We start from the raw sequence: 16,307 nt of genomic DNA, 5'->3' as shown, positions 1-16,307 counted from the left end.
TGGAGACCAAGAATTTAAATCCAAACTTCATTGCTATAATTTTTATGCGTGGCGCTACTAAACTCCGGTCCTTTCAACTTACACATATAGGACTTATATCATAATCTTAACTAGATGGTTTGTGGAATTTGTGTTTGGAATTCAATACAGAAGAAGGGGCACCACATGATGTAAGAAGATTGCTCAATGTAACATGATGAAGAAGAAACAAGCCAAATGGCTTAAACTTGAATAAGTAGTTTTGGGATTTTACTGTATAGTCTACAATCATATATCCATGTACTTTAAAATAATCCATAATATTTATCTTATGATTTTCAGTAAAACATGGCGCTCTTTGTTCACTTGTGAATATATATATTTTATTGAGTGGGTGGTCTGATCTGTTTAGAATTCAATTTTGCACTGAATTTTATTGCGTCTGTTTATCTTATTCATACAATTGGTTCAAAATCATACACTTGCAAGTTCTACATTTTGCAAGACTTAATTCAACAACAACTCAATTGTGCCAAAATAATACTCAACCGGCATCTATTGGGTCCTTGTTCTTCTTTACGAAGCTTCAATTTTATTTTTATTTTTTAATCTTTAGAGAAAGGGAGATTTAATTCGTAATTTCCTTCATATATGTAAACAACAATGTCAGATAAATCCTCGATAAGGCGTAGCACAAGACTACAGATAACATATGAAGGCAGAAGGAAGAGAGCGATTGTGCCTCCCTCGGCAAGAAGCACGAATCATTTTCTGTTCAAGTTATTTACCAGGTACGTTTAACCCCAAATTATATGCCACCTTCAGTTTAAAACCAAAGGGAAACTCATAATATTTTCTTGCTTGTAGTGTGACTCACGCCGAGCTCAATGTCCTTCTTTGCATCGAATGCAGCTGTTTTAACCGATAATGTCGAACTATTAGCAAGTTTGGGCAGTGGTTCTTGTTCGTTTATTCCTTGTAATGGTGAAAAATATTTATTGTCAAGATTATTTAGTGCTGAGAATGATCACTGGATGCTAAGGATTTTGATTTGGATAACTTCTAATAATTTGAAATTTGGGGAACTAAGGTGAAAATAAGTTTTGACGTCAATTTTTTTTATTAAATTGGTCCAAATAATGAAGTATTGATGAAGCGAGAAATATCCAATCAATATTGGGCTCATTTTAAAGCTCAAATTATATGACGAATTATGGATTCAAGAAAAAGTTGATTTGGATAAGTCAAATTCGAGTTAAGGCCAATCAAAGTAAACTACTTTGTGGGTAATATTAATTTTTAAATTAGACCAAATTATCGCATCAATGTTGAACTCATTTTGAAGGTTGCATTAACTTGTGTAATGTGGTTTCCAGGAAACTTTCTTTTGATAAGAAATGAATTCATAAGGAACTAAGGGCATGTTTGATAGCACATTATTTTTCATGAAAAATGGAATTCAAATTTCAGCTTCCACTTTTTGGGTGTTTGATAGCATATTTTTTTCCAAGTAATTGGTTTTCTTTGTTTTCCTTGAAAATCAATTCCTAGTTGCTCTAGAATTTTTTATTTATTATTATTATTATTATTATTATCATCATCATCATCATCATCTAGCAATGGAAACAAATTTTATCCTAATTGTAAAAAAATATTTTCCTTTAATTGACAATTCCATGTAAAACAAAGTCAAACGAACAACTAAAAGATAGATGATTTTCTTAACTTTTTTTTGACAATGGAAACAAATTATATCCCTTTAATTGACAATTTTAATATAAAACACAGACAAACGAACACCAAAAAAATACTTTTATGTCAACATTTTTCACGTGAAAAAATTACACCAAAAAGGGAGAATTATTGAGATTGAATTAGCCTTTAAATTTTAATGAAATCCAACATGTTAAAAGGAATCCAATTTATGCCTCGATTTGGTAGTAATTTAAGTTAAATTCAACAATTAATTCTAATCACATATTTTATGGGATCTACAATATTTTAACTACTTATTTCATCATATATTTTTTTCAAAATCTATTAAAATTCTGATTTTTATCTCCACCACACAGAAGTATATAATTTATCATGAATGATGTGCATTCAATTTTGAAACCGTTTCATGTCAACTTCAAATGTTTACCCCAAAAATTCTCAAATTCTCACTATTCCTGTTCAACGTGGGAGTGAAATACACGAATACATATCCACAAAACATACGTCTCCTCTGGATGTTTTGATCTAGTTTTCTTTTAAGTCATATTCAACAATCAACTCCTAGAATTTTCTCTCCTTTTTATCTTCGTGGAGCTGAATTCCTTACAAGGCATCAATGTCGACCACAAAAAGGGTTAAACATTATCAGGACCTTGTATCCTTCAGTTCCCTCTAAAACTTTGATGTCCTCTTTTCTTCAAATGGAATATATTGAAGACTATCATTCAAATACATTTGATGTAATAAGTACCTTGAGTTAGAATGAGAAATTTATAGCTCGAAATTTTAATATTCTCTTATTTCTTATGCGTGTCTACCATTTAGGCAGAATAGTGTTATCCATTTTTACTAAGAAATGGAAAGAAACCTCAAAAATGAGCTTTGTGACACTTAAATTTTAAACTAATTTTGATTGATTTGAGCATCATATAGGTAATTATTATGCAAGCCCAATACACTTTAAGACAATATATTTTGTAACATAGATCTTGAAAGAAAAGTATGATGAGGCAATTCCTATTATACTCTTTTCTCATCACACACTCGAATCAGAAAACTGTTGATATTAATTTGCATCTCAGTCTTTCAAGTTTTGCCATGTGATTTAAACCAACATAATTGTTGATTGAATGTACCTATTAAAAAAAAAAAAAAATGAGGCTTCATTTTTCTAAGTCTGTATGGATATGCAAAGCAATTCCATTCCAGAAGTGCTTGACGTCATGGGCCCTGGACGTGTGGTTTTATCCATTCCATTTAATTACCTTGATTTTTCTTTCATTTATCATTAATTTTTAGTCTTGAAATTTGTCATTAGTTTCTTAGTCTTTCTACCCACGATCTAGAAATATCATTACTACCCATATTATCTTAATATTTAGGTTGACTTGGTCGTCTTCAATTATCATCTTCAATAATTTTCTCTCCTTTGTATCTTTTTGGAACTAATTCCGTAGAAGGCATTAATATCAACCACAAAGAGCTTAACATTATCAAGACTGTTTTCTTTGAATTCTTCGAAAACTTTAATGTCCTATTTTGTTTGGATGTAATTTACCTAACAACCAATACCTCATAGTGTTTCTAAACTAATTTCAACTGATTTGAGCATTATAAGGTTTGTACTGTGCAAGCCCAATACAACTTAGGAAGGTATATTTTGTAACATACGTCTTGAAAGGAATATCTTTAAGCATGATGCGACGAATCATTCGACACTTTACTTTCTAATCACACATTCAAATCCGAAAACTGTTGAGAACAGTTGGCATTATAGTCTTTCAAGTTTTGCCGTGTGATTTAAACCAGTGCAATTATTGATGAAATGTACTTATCAAATAGAAAAATAAGACTTCCTTTTTCTTTAATTCAATTTATTTTCATTGACTTGCCTGAATATTTGTCACATCATCTTTTTCTCTACTCTTATATATTACCGCTATAAAAAGAAGAAAGGGGAAGGGCATGAAACCTAGAACAAATAAATATGAAAACATCAAAAATAGTCCTATTTTTCCTTCTTCATATTCTCTTTTTTTATTCACTTCCATTTGCACTGAACACTGTGTCGTCTAAGAGAATAGAAGGAGAAGCTCTTGTAAGGTGGAAAAAGACCTTATCATCTCATGATTTTCTTGATTCATGGGCCCTCAATAATACTATGAATCTCCGTAGTTGGACAGGGATTGTATGCAATTCTGAGGGGTCGATTTCTGAGATAAACTTATCACTTTCCCTTAACGGTACGCTTGACAAACTTGATTTTGCTTCATTTTCGAATCTCACTCGTCTCAACCTCAACAATAATAATTTCTATGGGTTCATTCCATATCAAATTAGTGATCTTAAAAATCTAACTTATCTTGATTTGTCATATAATCACTTTACTGGTGAAATTCCGGAATCGTTATTCACCAATTTAGGCAAACTTGAATATCTTACCCTTACAGGCAACTATTTCCAAGGCACCTTGCAATCAATTCTTACCAAGCTGACAAGATTGAAAGGTATTGTGTTAGCACAAAACAACTTCTCTGGTTCAATTCCTGATATTTTTGGTTCGATGCCAAATCTAGAAATCCTTGGATTAACTTCATTTCAAGGAAATATCCCAGCTTCCATAGGAAAACTCAGGAATCTTCGACTTCTTGATCTCACAATCAATAGCCCACTCAATTTTACAATTCCTCCTGAGCTTGGGCTCTGCACAAACCTTACCTACTTGGCATTAAGTGGGAATTCACTCACGGGATCCTTGCCTTTATCCATGACCAATCTTACCAAGTTATCTACTTTGGCTATCACTGATAGCAATCTTTCTGGTCAAATCCTATCTTGTTTTATCACAAGTTGGACCCAATTAACAGCGTTGAGAATTCTAAAGAATTCTTTTACCGGGGAAATTCCATCTGAAATAGGTTTGTTGATAAATCTCACTACTCTTATTCTGAATGGTAATAGATTTTCAGGCTATATCCCTCAAGAGATAGGAAGCTTGAAAAATTTGTGGTTCCTGGACCTTTCAGTTAACTTATTTTCAGGTAAAATACCTCCAACAATCTGGAATCTAACAGAGGTTATCATCATGGACATTTCCTCCAACCATCTCACGGGTACGATTTCACCTGAGGCTGGGGATTTGATGTCACTCAGGTATCTAGATCTTAGTATGAATCAACTGAGTGGGCAGTTGCCAAAAAACATCTCTAAACTTGGAAAAGGATTGGCTTTTTTGAAGTTGAAGAAGAATCACTTTCATGGCACCATTCCTAAAATATTTACAAAGGGATGTGAACTGTTGAATTTGGACGTAAGTGGCAATCAATTGACTGGAATATTACCACACACGTTGGTCAATTGCAGGTTGCTCGAAGTACTAGATATTGGGAACAATGACATAAGTGGCTCATTCCCTTTTTGGATGGAAAGTCTTCAAAAGCTTCGAGTTCTTGTATTGAAGTCCAACAGATTCAATGGTACAATACCTATTTCAAAGGTGAAGCTTTCATTTTCTAATTTACGAATTATTGACATATCCTATAATGAATTCACTGGAGTACTCCCAAACGAATTTTTGGAGAATTTCAAAGCCATGATGAATGAGAATGACAATGACATTGAAGCGAGTTACGCTGATGTTCTTTCGACTATTTCGTTGAAGGGGTTCGAGTATGACTTGCGAACATTTAGAAGACACTATACAAGCATCGATCTATCAAACAACAAATTTCAAGGAGATATTCCAATTTCTATAGGAAAGATCAAGGGCCTACACACTCTGCACTTAGCTAATAATAATTTCACAGGTCATATCCCATCACTGGAAAATTTGACTTCACTTGAATCATTGGACCTTCGTTCAAATCAATTGGTAGGGGAGATTCCTTGGCAATTGACAAAGTTGACATCTCTATCATTTCTTAACCTTTCATACAATCATCTTGTTGGTCGTATACCTGAGCGAGGGCAGCTTCTTACGTTTCCTAACAGTTCATATATTGGCAACCCAGAATTATGTGGATTGCCATTGACAACAATGTGTGGAAATGGTGAACCACAACCGAAGCTTCCAGTTTCGACGACACGGAGAGATGATGATTTAAATAGCTTAGACGGATTCACCTGGCAAGTTGTCCTCGTGGGGTATGGATGTGGAATGTTATTTGGATTGGTTGTAGGATATTTAATTTTTAAATATGAAAAACCTGAATGGTTTATAGCATTTGTTTATCAAATTTACAGAATAAAAAATGGTAGAAGGTGGAGGTAGATTGTTTATAGTTATTAGTTAAGAGGAAATAAGTTCAATGTTAAGTCTTCCTAGAATATACATATAAGCATTTATTTACTAGTGCAATAAAAGGAGAAGAAAATAAATGTATTGTCACCCTTCGGACATAGAAAAGCCTTCATTCTCCTTCTTCGTATTCTTCTGTTTTTACTTTAATTGAATATTGTAAATCTAAGAGAACATAACCATATTTTTTAAATATTGCCCAAATTATTTTTGTTTGCAGATATAGAGAAATTGCAATTAATAGTCAAGTTTTCTTTACCATATTCAAGGGAACCAAGTTATTTGAAGGAGACATCTCATCATTTCCCTTAGAACTTCCCAAGCCATCTTCCTCTTTCCCTCAGTTGATCCCCACCAAAACTATAAGCATCCTAATCTCTTCGTAAATCAAATTTTGCAACCCGAATAAACTCATCATATTTGAAGGGATTGGTTGCAAAATAGCCTAAAATCATCATTTCCCAACCCCCAGTCGAAAATAGATTTCGGCCCGCCCATTAACCCTCTTCCATATTCATTCCTTTATCGTGAAAAATGTTAGGAGATTATTCCTGCCCGTAGTAGCTAGTATCCCCAGAAATACATCTTGAGAATAGACATTGGGGAGAGACCAAGAAGTAGTTGGACAAGGACTCATTCCTTACTAGCCAACATATTTGACCATTTCAAAGCCAACAAAGGCGGCTTTACTTTTTGATGTCTATGTCGCCGCAAGAAGATGAGGTTTTCAATATTTTAGGAAAAAAGATGAACGAATGGGCCTATCCGTCCAGGGGCGCACAGGTCACTTCTATTGGCTGGGAGTCTGTTGCGCTCCCTGGACAGACAGGGCCAACGTGGCCCCATCCGTGTAACAGCATCCCATATTTTAGATGGATTCACCTAGCAAGTTGTATATAGTGAAAATTTGTATATATATAGACGTTTAGTTTTCTCTAAGAAAATAAAGAAAAGCCTATGCTCAAAAAACCAATTTCTAAAACACAAGCACAAAAATTAATCAAGAAAAAGAAACTAGTCAAACATGCATACTCCTTGAATTTTGGCTTAACAGTTGAAAAACCCCCAACCTATTAAGTATTCTGTGAAATATTCCTACCTTTTAGAAACAACAGAGAAGATCCATATTTGAAACTTTTAGTGCAAAATACAACATTTGAAGTGCGGAAAATCCTCTACTGTCCAATTCCATTAGTTTAACCATTGAATATAGTAAACATTGTCGAAATTAAAATGGAATAATTACAGATTATATTATCTTCTTCCCCACCCCCATCGCATCCAACCCCTGGTTAGAATTAATGAAGGCTGATAATAGGAAGAATTTAATCGACCCGAGATTAGCGAGCAATTACTAGTGGCATTGGAAGAGATGATACCCTTTAAAAACCTCTACAGGAGAGAATACCAAGGTCACATGAAGAACGTACAACTTGTTGGGAATTTACTTATCATGCAAAGCGAAAAATAAAACAGATTTCAATTCCCAACAATGATCTACTTAGTGTTTAGGTAGAAATTGTGATAAAAGTAATACATTTTTCTAAATCTGCAAACTACTTTAATTTTCTTTATTTCCAACAACCTTGTTTTGCCACCACACCTGTTAAATTATGCAGCTTCCAATGGAATTCTACACAGAGAAAAAGATTGTAGGAACCGAGGTTTTCTCCTCTTATGTTAGCAAGAATGAAATTCTCTACAAAATGTAAACCTTAGCTACTTATTTATATTAGTCCAAACGGGCTTGACCTGTCTCCTAACCCCGTTTAATATTTAGTTAACTCATTTAATTAAATTCGGTCCATGAATTAATTAATCCAATTAATTGATTCGGGCCTATAAATAAGCAACATAATTAATTAATTTGTTTGTTAAATTAATTAATTGACAAATCACAATATTCTATTTCTCTTTTTGTGTGCGACCCATCAAGTTTTTAATCACGATGTCAAAGGATGTGAATTATTTTTTTGATCTAATCAAAATTGATAAACACCATTTTAATTTAACACCAATTCACATTCGCTGTTCCAGATTGACATCTAGTAATGTGTCAGGTCAATACATGTGACGGGAAATGTCACATGGTATAACAAAATCAAACTCGTTCGTTTACCATGAAACTATAATCCACTCGTCAATATGATCCGATCAATTACGAAATACGGAAGTGTGTCAATCTCAATTATCGATTATATCTTTCATTCCACTATTAAATCTATAAGTTGAAAACTTCTTTTCGACTTTTGAGAACACCTCGGCCAAGAATTTCGTTATCGACTTAATTAAATGAAATGCATATCATAATCTTTTACTATCTGAGAGTGACAAATCGTCCATTGGTCATTTACAACCTTCATACGATTCTTGATATATCCAAACGATGCCGCATGAGTGACTCTGGGCAGAACAACATCCAACACCGTCAAAGTATGACCGTCCTCATATAAGGCACCATGATGACCTTAAATCAAAGGACCAATTTCACTACCGAACGTTAGAGATTAACCACTGACACTCTGATAGTTATCCATGTGAAATCTTTTAGTGGGTCTCTAATGTTTTATTTTATAACATAACATCCACGTGTTCATTTAAGTGTCACCATACTTTGGCTTGTGATATCAGTTACTTCACATGTAAGAAATGTCACACGTGATGGTCTATTCGTAATCACGATATCGAATATTGTTATTACTCACAACTACGGATAATTTAAGATTCAATCATATGCAATTTGTATATCACAATCAAGCTCTTTGTGATTAACAAATTACGAAAATTTGAATCTACGGATTATATAATTTAATTTAACTGAATATTAGTTAAGTAATAGATCTGCCATAAAATTGCACCAATTAAATTAAAAGTGCTTATATCCAAAGTTGATTGGACCTAGGGCTATACAACTGATAAACCCAACTTTTATTGGCCTCTGTTTGTCCCTTATTTTGGTTTCCACATTTATTTTTGATTTTGGAAACCTCGTTTGACAATAATTAAATAATGGATAAAGTTGCATTCGATGACATGGAATTGCGGGGGTACGAAACTTGCATCCAGTTCAGTTGATCAAACTGCTCGCATTTGGTATATTGAGCCTTACGGTCGCGTGAGCTTCGTTGATTTATTCAATTCTAAATTCGACTCTTTATTTGTGTCAGTTTAAAGATTAAAATTATTTAGGAAACATCTGTGTCTTTGAACTATTATGCCTCATAGGATTGAGTTTCGAAGGCAAGATATAGGATTTCAAAATTGTTATTGTTGGATGTGTAATTTGAGGAAAGCATATTACATATATTGCACATTGCTTACATAAAATATTTCACCGACTGTAAATATTTACTTGTAACTCCATTTCATTGCTCTCATTGTTTGATACTTTTGATCGGGATTGTAAATAAAAAGAGGTTTTTGTTCATGAATGGAAGAATTTTGTAAGGTTTGGAATTGTGGTTGGCACATATAAAAATTTGAGTATAATATGCCAAAACATAAAAAATAAATAAATAATAAAAATAAAAAATTGGAGACTGCAACTGCAATTATTCCTTCATAATTTTGACAATTTTTACTTTTTTTTATCGGTTAAACTAATGGAATTGAATAATAGGGGGTTTTTCGCACCTCAAAAGTTGTGTTCCGCACTAAAAGTTTCAAATATGGACAGTTTCTGCTATTTTCAAAAGGTAGAAGGTTTTCCACTTAATGTTCAATAGGTAGGGGGTTCATGCTATTAAGCCTTGAATTCCTCGTATTGTTCGTTAATTCTCTCATGTCCACTTCTACACCATTTTAAAATAATTGGAGGAGGAATGCAATGAGTGACACGTAGATTGTTGGCCACCAAAAGCAAAAAAGTTCTCAATGAATTGGGAAATACATGAAATTGACCCAAATAAGAGAGGTCATTTTGGACATTTCTAAACATTTGAAACTACCTAAAATACCCTTAAACAAATATTAAAAATAACCTATTTCATTATAAAAATCTTCTATTTAAGTCCTTAAAAAATTAACAAGTAATTTTTCTAAAAATTTGAAAGAATTATTAATGAATAATTATAAAATGGAAAAATCCAAATATAAGAGAGGACCATATAATATAAAAAAAGGTTGTTAAAAATAAAAAAGAAATTAAGTTTGAAAAAGAAATTGATAAGATAGCATATCAAGAACAGTTATATGCATCACAAGAAATATTAAAATGTTTCAAAGAAAACTTATTAGAAAATTTTGCTAAAGAAATTGTAAGATCAATAATCATAAAAGATATACAAGATATCATAGATAAATTAGAAAAAAGGAAGAAAAATATCTCAAAATACGATATACCTTTTAGAACAGACGATAACAGATATTGATATTATAAATTCTCAGACATTACTAGACTTTGAAGAATTACTTAAAAATTTATGAGAAAACCAATAAAAAATAGATTACCACAAGCATATAAAAAATTAGTTTTTAACCTTATATTAAGATTTTATATACGCTTAATAACAAATAAATTAACTAAAACAAAAATAAAAGAATCTTTAGAATATTAGAATACTAGATTTGTGATTATTAGATTATTAGATTTTTATTCGCTCATAGTAACACCCATCCCGTTGGTATCAGAACCAGAGAGATCATAAGAAAGTATATAAGAATAAATTACCTAAAAGATATTGAAAATAAATAAAATTTATGATTTTAGAAATTATTGAAACTTATAAAAATAGACTAAGGTATCAGGTAAAATATAGTTCTAATATAGAAGGCTATATAGAAGAAGATAATATAGTTGGAACATATAGTAAAGACATAAAAGAAGTATTAGAAATTTTTAGAGTAATTAAAAATTTACCTTTAGAACTAAAAGAAAAAATAATTAAAATGATATTATTTGAAGAAATAAGCATATATATATATATATATACATTAGGAAAAATCCAGAGTGAAATAGATTTCATAATAATTTGAAAAAAAAAATTATTATGGAAATCATAAAAATAAATAATTATTATCAATGTATTGAAGAAAAATGATGTTATATATTTTTCAACCCTATCTCTAATAAATTAAAAATAATAACATTATATGTAACTAGAAATTTACCTAGAGAAATAAAGGAACAAATATTACATAAATTAATTGTAGGATTTATCAAAAATAGTCGTACATATGAAATAATTATCGAAGTATTTGAAAATAAATTATACCATAGAGAAATATTTGAATCAACATAAAAAATATAATGGAAGAAACTAAAAATATTTTAGAAAGAAAGTTAAGAAGAATAAGATTAATAAATAATAAAATTTTAGATGAATTATTAAAACCTGGAGATATAACTGAAACTCAAGAAAAACAAATATTAAAATTAAAACAAGAAAAGTATATAGAAAAGGCAAGGTATTATGAAAAATTAAAAGAGCTAACAAATATTGAAGTTATAAAACAAAAATATGATAAAATGATAAAAGAGTGTAAAAATGCTGAGTATATAGCATTTTATTATTGTCAATCAAAAAATCGATAAAATGTCAATCAGTGAACATATGGAAGAATTAAAACATTTAATAAGAACATTAATAAATGATGTACAAGAATTAAAGAATGAAATAAAAGAAGCAAGAAATGATATAAATATATTGAAACTTGAAGTCAGAAAATTAAAAGAAAAATGAAGAAAAGAATAATAGAATAGATAAAAAATTTATAGAAAAAGAAATAACCAGAATAGGGAAAAAACATATTGAAAGGGAAAATATAATAATAGAAACAGGAAGCATGGATGATGAGTTTAGAAAAAATATATTAGCTAAAATATTAGAAGAAGAGGAATCTAGAGAAAGAATGTTAGGTAAACAAAAAATTGAAAAAAATCAAGACAAATAAAATGAATGAAGAATTAGATCTACTTATAAATAATTTTGATCATTTAAGCTTAGAAAGTATAGATGATGAATATCAAATCTTAATGAATACTGGAGGAGGACCTAATCCCGTAGGAACCTCTAAACAAGAATCAATAGATCCAGATAAAAGTTATGCTCCGATGTATAATAAACCATATAGACAATTTTATGATAAAATAAGAGATAAACAACCGTCTAAAGAAAATAAATATAGTAATAGATTTGAATTAAATAATAATTATGATAAACCTGTCAACCATGGAGGAAGAAAATTAGATTTAGATTGCAAAATAGATACTAAGAAAGCCTTAATAACTTGGGCAGACTCAATGATATTATTCTTTTTATATAATAAAGACGATACATGGGAAAATACTGAAAGGAGAATAGATTTTTTAATTGCATCTTTTGAAAGAAATGTTAGAAATTGGTAGGAAGGAATTAGTAGTGATACAAAATCATTAATAAAAAGAAATGTACAAACAGAAATAATAAAGTTAGATAAACTAGGAATAGAAAGATTAGTAGAATATATTGCAGATAAATTCTTAGGAGAAAATTGGTTAAGAAATTATGAAGAAGAAGCAATACGAGAAAAAGATAATGCAAGAGTTAAGTTAATTAATTTAGCAATTTGTGATATGTGTAAAATTAAATAATATACTTGTGAATTCAAGGAATACTATTATACTCAATTTTATAGTAATGAGAATCAAGAAGTATATCAAGATATGTATTATAATAAATTACCAGGGTCATGGGGAATATATTTTAAAATAGAATTTGAAAAATATATTAAAAAAAATATAGGAATACCTAGAACATTAGGATCAAGAATAAAATTCTTGTTTGAAAGACTTGCATATATATGTCAACAAAGACAATTACTGAAAAAATTAGGAAAATTAACTAGAATATGTTATGAAGATATGGAAAAACCTACAAGATGGGGAATATAAAAACAAAAAGTTTAAAAAATATAGAAACTTTAAGAAAAAATACATAAAACTTGGAAGGAAATATTATAAAAGGAAAAATAATATACAGAAAAATAAATCTTATAAGAAAGATAAAAAACAATGTAAGTGTTGGAATTATGGAGAAATAGGTCATATAAGTCTTGATTGCACAAAGAAAAAAGTGAGAATATTACAAAAGGATTATTTTGAAATAGAAAGTGAATTAAGTGAAATATCTGATATTGAACATTATAATAATCAGGAAGTATTTATAAGTGAAGCAGATTCAGAAGATTATGGATCAGAATCTGAATAAAGAAATTGAAGAAATAGAAAATAATAACATAGAAATCCAAGAATATGAGGGAATAGAAGGTTATGGATTAAAAGTAACTTTTGATAATAATAAATTTAAGAAAATACAAAAGTTATCCTTAGATTTGAAAATAGGAAAATGAGAAATTTTAGATAGAATATGAAGAAGAGAAAGAATAGCAATAAATGAATACCATAAGATTGAAAAAACTATAGATGTTAAGATTACTCAAAGAACACATAAGATAAACCTTTTAATAAAAAGTACAGTATCAAAATTATTATCAAAAATAAGTAAAAAACATAGTGAAAAAATCCAATATGTTTATTTAGCAGAAATACAAATAATGTTTAAATCTTTATTTAGGAAAGGAATAGATTCACCATTAACTGTAAGTTTACATGATGGAAGAATTATAAATCTTAAAGATAGTCATTTGGGAACTATAGAAGGAAATTTAGCATATCAAAAGTTAATATTTACTTGTTACCCAAAATATTGTGTTTCATTGAAAAATAAAAACTTTAATGAAGTCTTAAGATTACATTTCAAATTATATAGAAATGATATAATGGAACCAGGAGACCAAATTATGACTATGGAATATATGGCATTATATACATTTACTAATTCTAATTATGGGAATATTTATTCTAATAAACCATACATAGAAATTCATAAGGAATGTAAGGATATTAGTAAAACAGTAGAACCAAACAAACAAATAAATCTTATTCCAGAAGAATATGAATTTAATATAACTAAAAATAAGCCTGAAATAACAGAGTTAAGAGAAGAAGAAGATTATAAAATAACATTTCATAATGGAAGGTTGATAAAGAAATCAAAAAGTCATAGACTACCAAATAAAAAAGAATATTTGGGAGAAACTAGTGGTATAAAAGAAATAAAACCTAATGAAAATATTGAAAATATGAAAATAGAAGGAAAATATTTCAACAGTAGAAGGTATATAAAATGACCAAATATATTAGATACAGGAGTTGGTGAATGTCATATGGCTGCAAATAAAAATGAAGGATTAATGACTTACAAGATAGAACCATATGAATACAGGAATTTTGATGGACAACTATATATTACAGAATTAAAGGTAAAGGTACCAATAAAAATAGGTGGGATTAATCTTTTAGTACCATTTTATTTGGATGAAAGTATGGATATTGAATCTCATATATTATTAGGAATGAGTTTCTTAAATGGATTAGAAGATTATAGTATAAAAAGAGAAGGATTATATATAACTTATAAAGGACAAACTACATTATGTAAAATAGGAAGATGATGAATAATCAAATAAGTTTTCTATTAGCAGTATATATACAAGTTACTATAATAGAAACAAATATAACAACTTGTGCCTTAATTGATACAAGAAGTGATATAACAATTTTTAAAAATTTCTTAATAAAATTATGGAGTAAAAACAGTAAAATAAAAATAACAGGAGTGACTGGAGAAAGTACTCAAATAATTGATAGTGCTGAAAAAGTTAATATAATACTTGGTAGTAAACAAGTTATAATAAATAAAGTATATAATTATAATAAGTTAGAATGTGATATATTATTAGGAAATGATTTTATCCAACAATTTCAATATTATAAACAAAATAATTACATGATAATGTTACAAACACCTTGTGCACATCTATTAAAAATACCAAGAGAGTTTATACCTTACAGAGTTCAGCCAGCCCAGCGTGGTGATAAATGGGAAAAACGACCAATAGTACAAGATGAACTAAAAAATAAAAAACTATCATATAAAAAGATCCTAAAAACAGAAATAGAGATAAGTATGGGAAAAATCATAGAACAATTAGAAAAAATTAATGGAGAAAATTCATTATTATTTTGGAAGCCATATCATCCTAAAGCTAAACTAGAATTAACAGAAAATGTTATAATAAGAGTTAGACCAATGATGTATACCTTACAGGATATGCAAGAATTTAAAATTCAGATAAAAGAACTATTAGAACAAAAGCTAATTAGACCTAGTAATGGACCTTATAGTAGTCCAACTTTTATGGTTATGAAACATTCTGAGCAGATTAGAGGAAAAGCTAGAATGGTAATAAACGATAAGGAATTAAATAAATATACTAAATTTGATGGTTACTTTTTACCAAATAAAGAAGTCCTAATAAATCTTGCAAAAGGAAAACAATATTATTTCAAATTTGATTGTAAATCAGGATTTTGGCAAATAAAAATGGAAGAAGACAGTATACATTATACAACTTTTAGTACACCTCAAGGAAAATATGAATGGTTAGTTATGCCATTTGGTTTAAAAAATGTACCACAAATATTCCAAAGAAAAATAGATAATATATTCAAAAAGTATAGTGATTTTCTTATTGTTTATATAGATGATATATTAATATGCTCTAATAATAAAAAGGAACATAGGAATCATCTATTACAATTCATAAACGAATGCAAAAAGGAAGGAATTGTACTTTCTAAAAAGAAATCTGTAATTGAGAAACAAGAAATAGATTTTCTGGGATTATCAGTAGATAGAAAAGGAATAAAATTACAAACTCATATATCTAAAAAGATAGAAAGCTTTTCAGATGAATTAAAATCCAAAGAACAAATACAAAATTTTTTATGATGTTTAAACTATGCTGAAGGATTTATTGAAAATCTCTCAAAAAAGAGACATAAGATACAAATTCTACTTAGAAAAATAAATACTAAAGGTTAGAATAAAGAACATACTAAAATTGTTAAAGCATTAAAAGAAGAATGTAAAAATTTTCCAAAACTAAGATTATCAGATGAAAAAAGATAATTTAATTGTTAATACTGATGCCTCAAATAAATATTGGGCAGCTATATTAAAAATAGATTTAAATGAAATATGCAGATATTCAAGTGGAACTTTTAACCAAGCAGAAATAAATTATACTAATGAAAAAGAATTGTTAGCAATTATTAGAGGAATAAAAAAGTTTTCATTATTCCTTTTATCTAAAAAATTTATTGTTGAAACTGATAATTCTCAAGTTGCAGGACTCATTAGAAATAAGTTACCCATGGAACCTTAATATAGAAGGTTACACAGATGGCAAGCATATTTATCATTCTACAATT

General features: G+C 29.3%; 1 protein-coding gene across 2 annotated transcripts; it reads left to right on the top strand.

Annotated features, from left to right (window-relative positions):
* The first annotated feature begins 3,672 nt into the window (after positions 1-3,672).
* Positions 3,673-8,016, top strand: LOC111380888 (receptor-like protein 12). Of its 2 annotated transcripts, none has more exons than XM_023004548.1 (2): positions 3,673-4,848; positions 5,059-8,016. In XM_023004548.1, the coding sequence occupies exons 1-2, from the start codon at positions 3,683-3,685 to the stop codon at positions 5,963-5,965; spliced, it is 2,073 nt and encodes a 690-aa protein (XP_022860316.1). In that variant the 5' UTR covers positions 3,673-3,682; the 3' UTR covers positions 5,966-8,016. The 2 variants fall into 2 exon arrangements, with proteins under 2 accessions (XP_022860316.1, XP_022860315.1); XM_023004547.1 differs by having other exon boundaries at positions 3,673-5,191; positions 5,357-8,016.
* Positions 8,017-16,307: the final 8,291 nt, after the last annotated feature.

The sequence above is a fragment of the Olea europaea genome, unplaced genomic scaffold, assembly GCF_002742605.1.
Source record: "Olea europaea var. sylvestris unplaced genomic scaffold, O_europaea_v1 scaffold2225, whole genome shotgun sequence".
NCBI classification, from domain to species: Eukaryota; Viridiplantae; Streptophyta; class Magnoliopsida; order Lamiales; family Oleaceae; genus Olea; species Olea europaea.
This window is presented reverse-complemented; position numbering and strand designations above follow the sequence as displayed.

Coding starts and splice junctions, on each gene's coding strand:
- LOC111380888 (XM_023004547.1), top strand. CDS start 3,683: ATGAAAACATCAAAAATAGTCCTATTTTTCCTTCTTCATATTCTCTTT. Junction 5,192..5,356: donor GTACAATACCTATTTCAAAG/GTGAAGCTTTCA, acceptor ATTTCGTTGAAG/GGGTTCGAGTATGACTTGCG.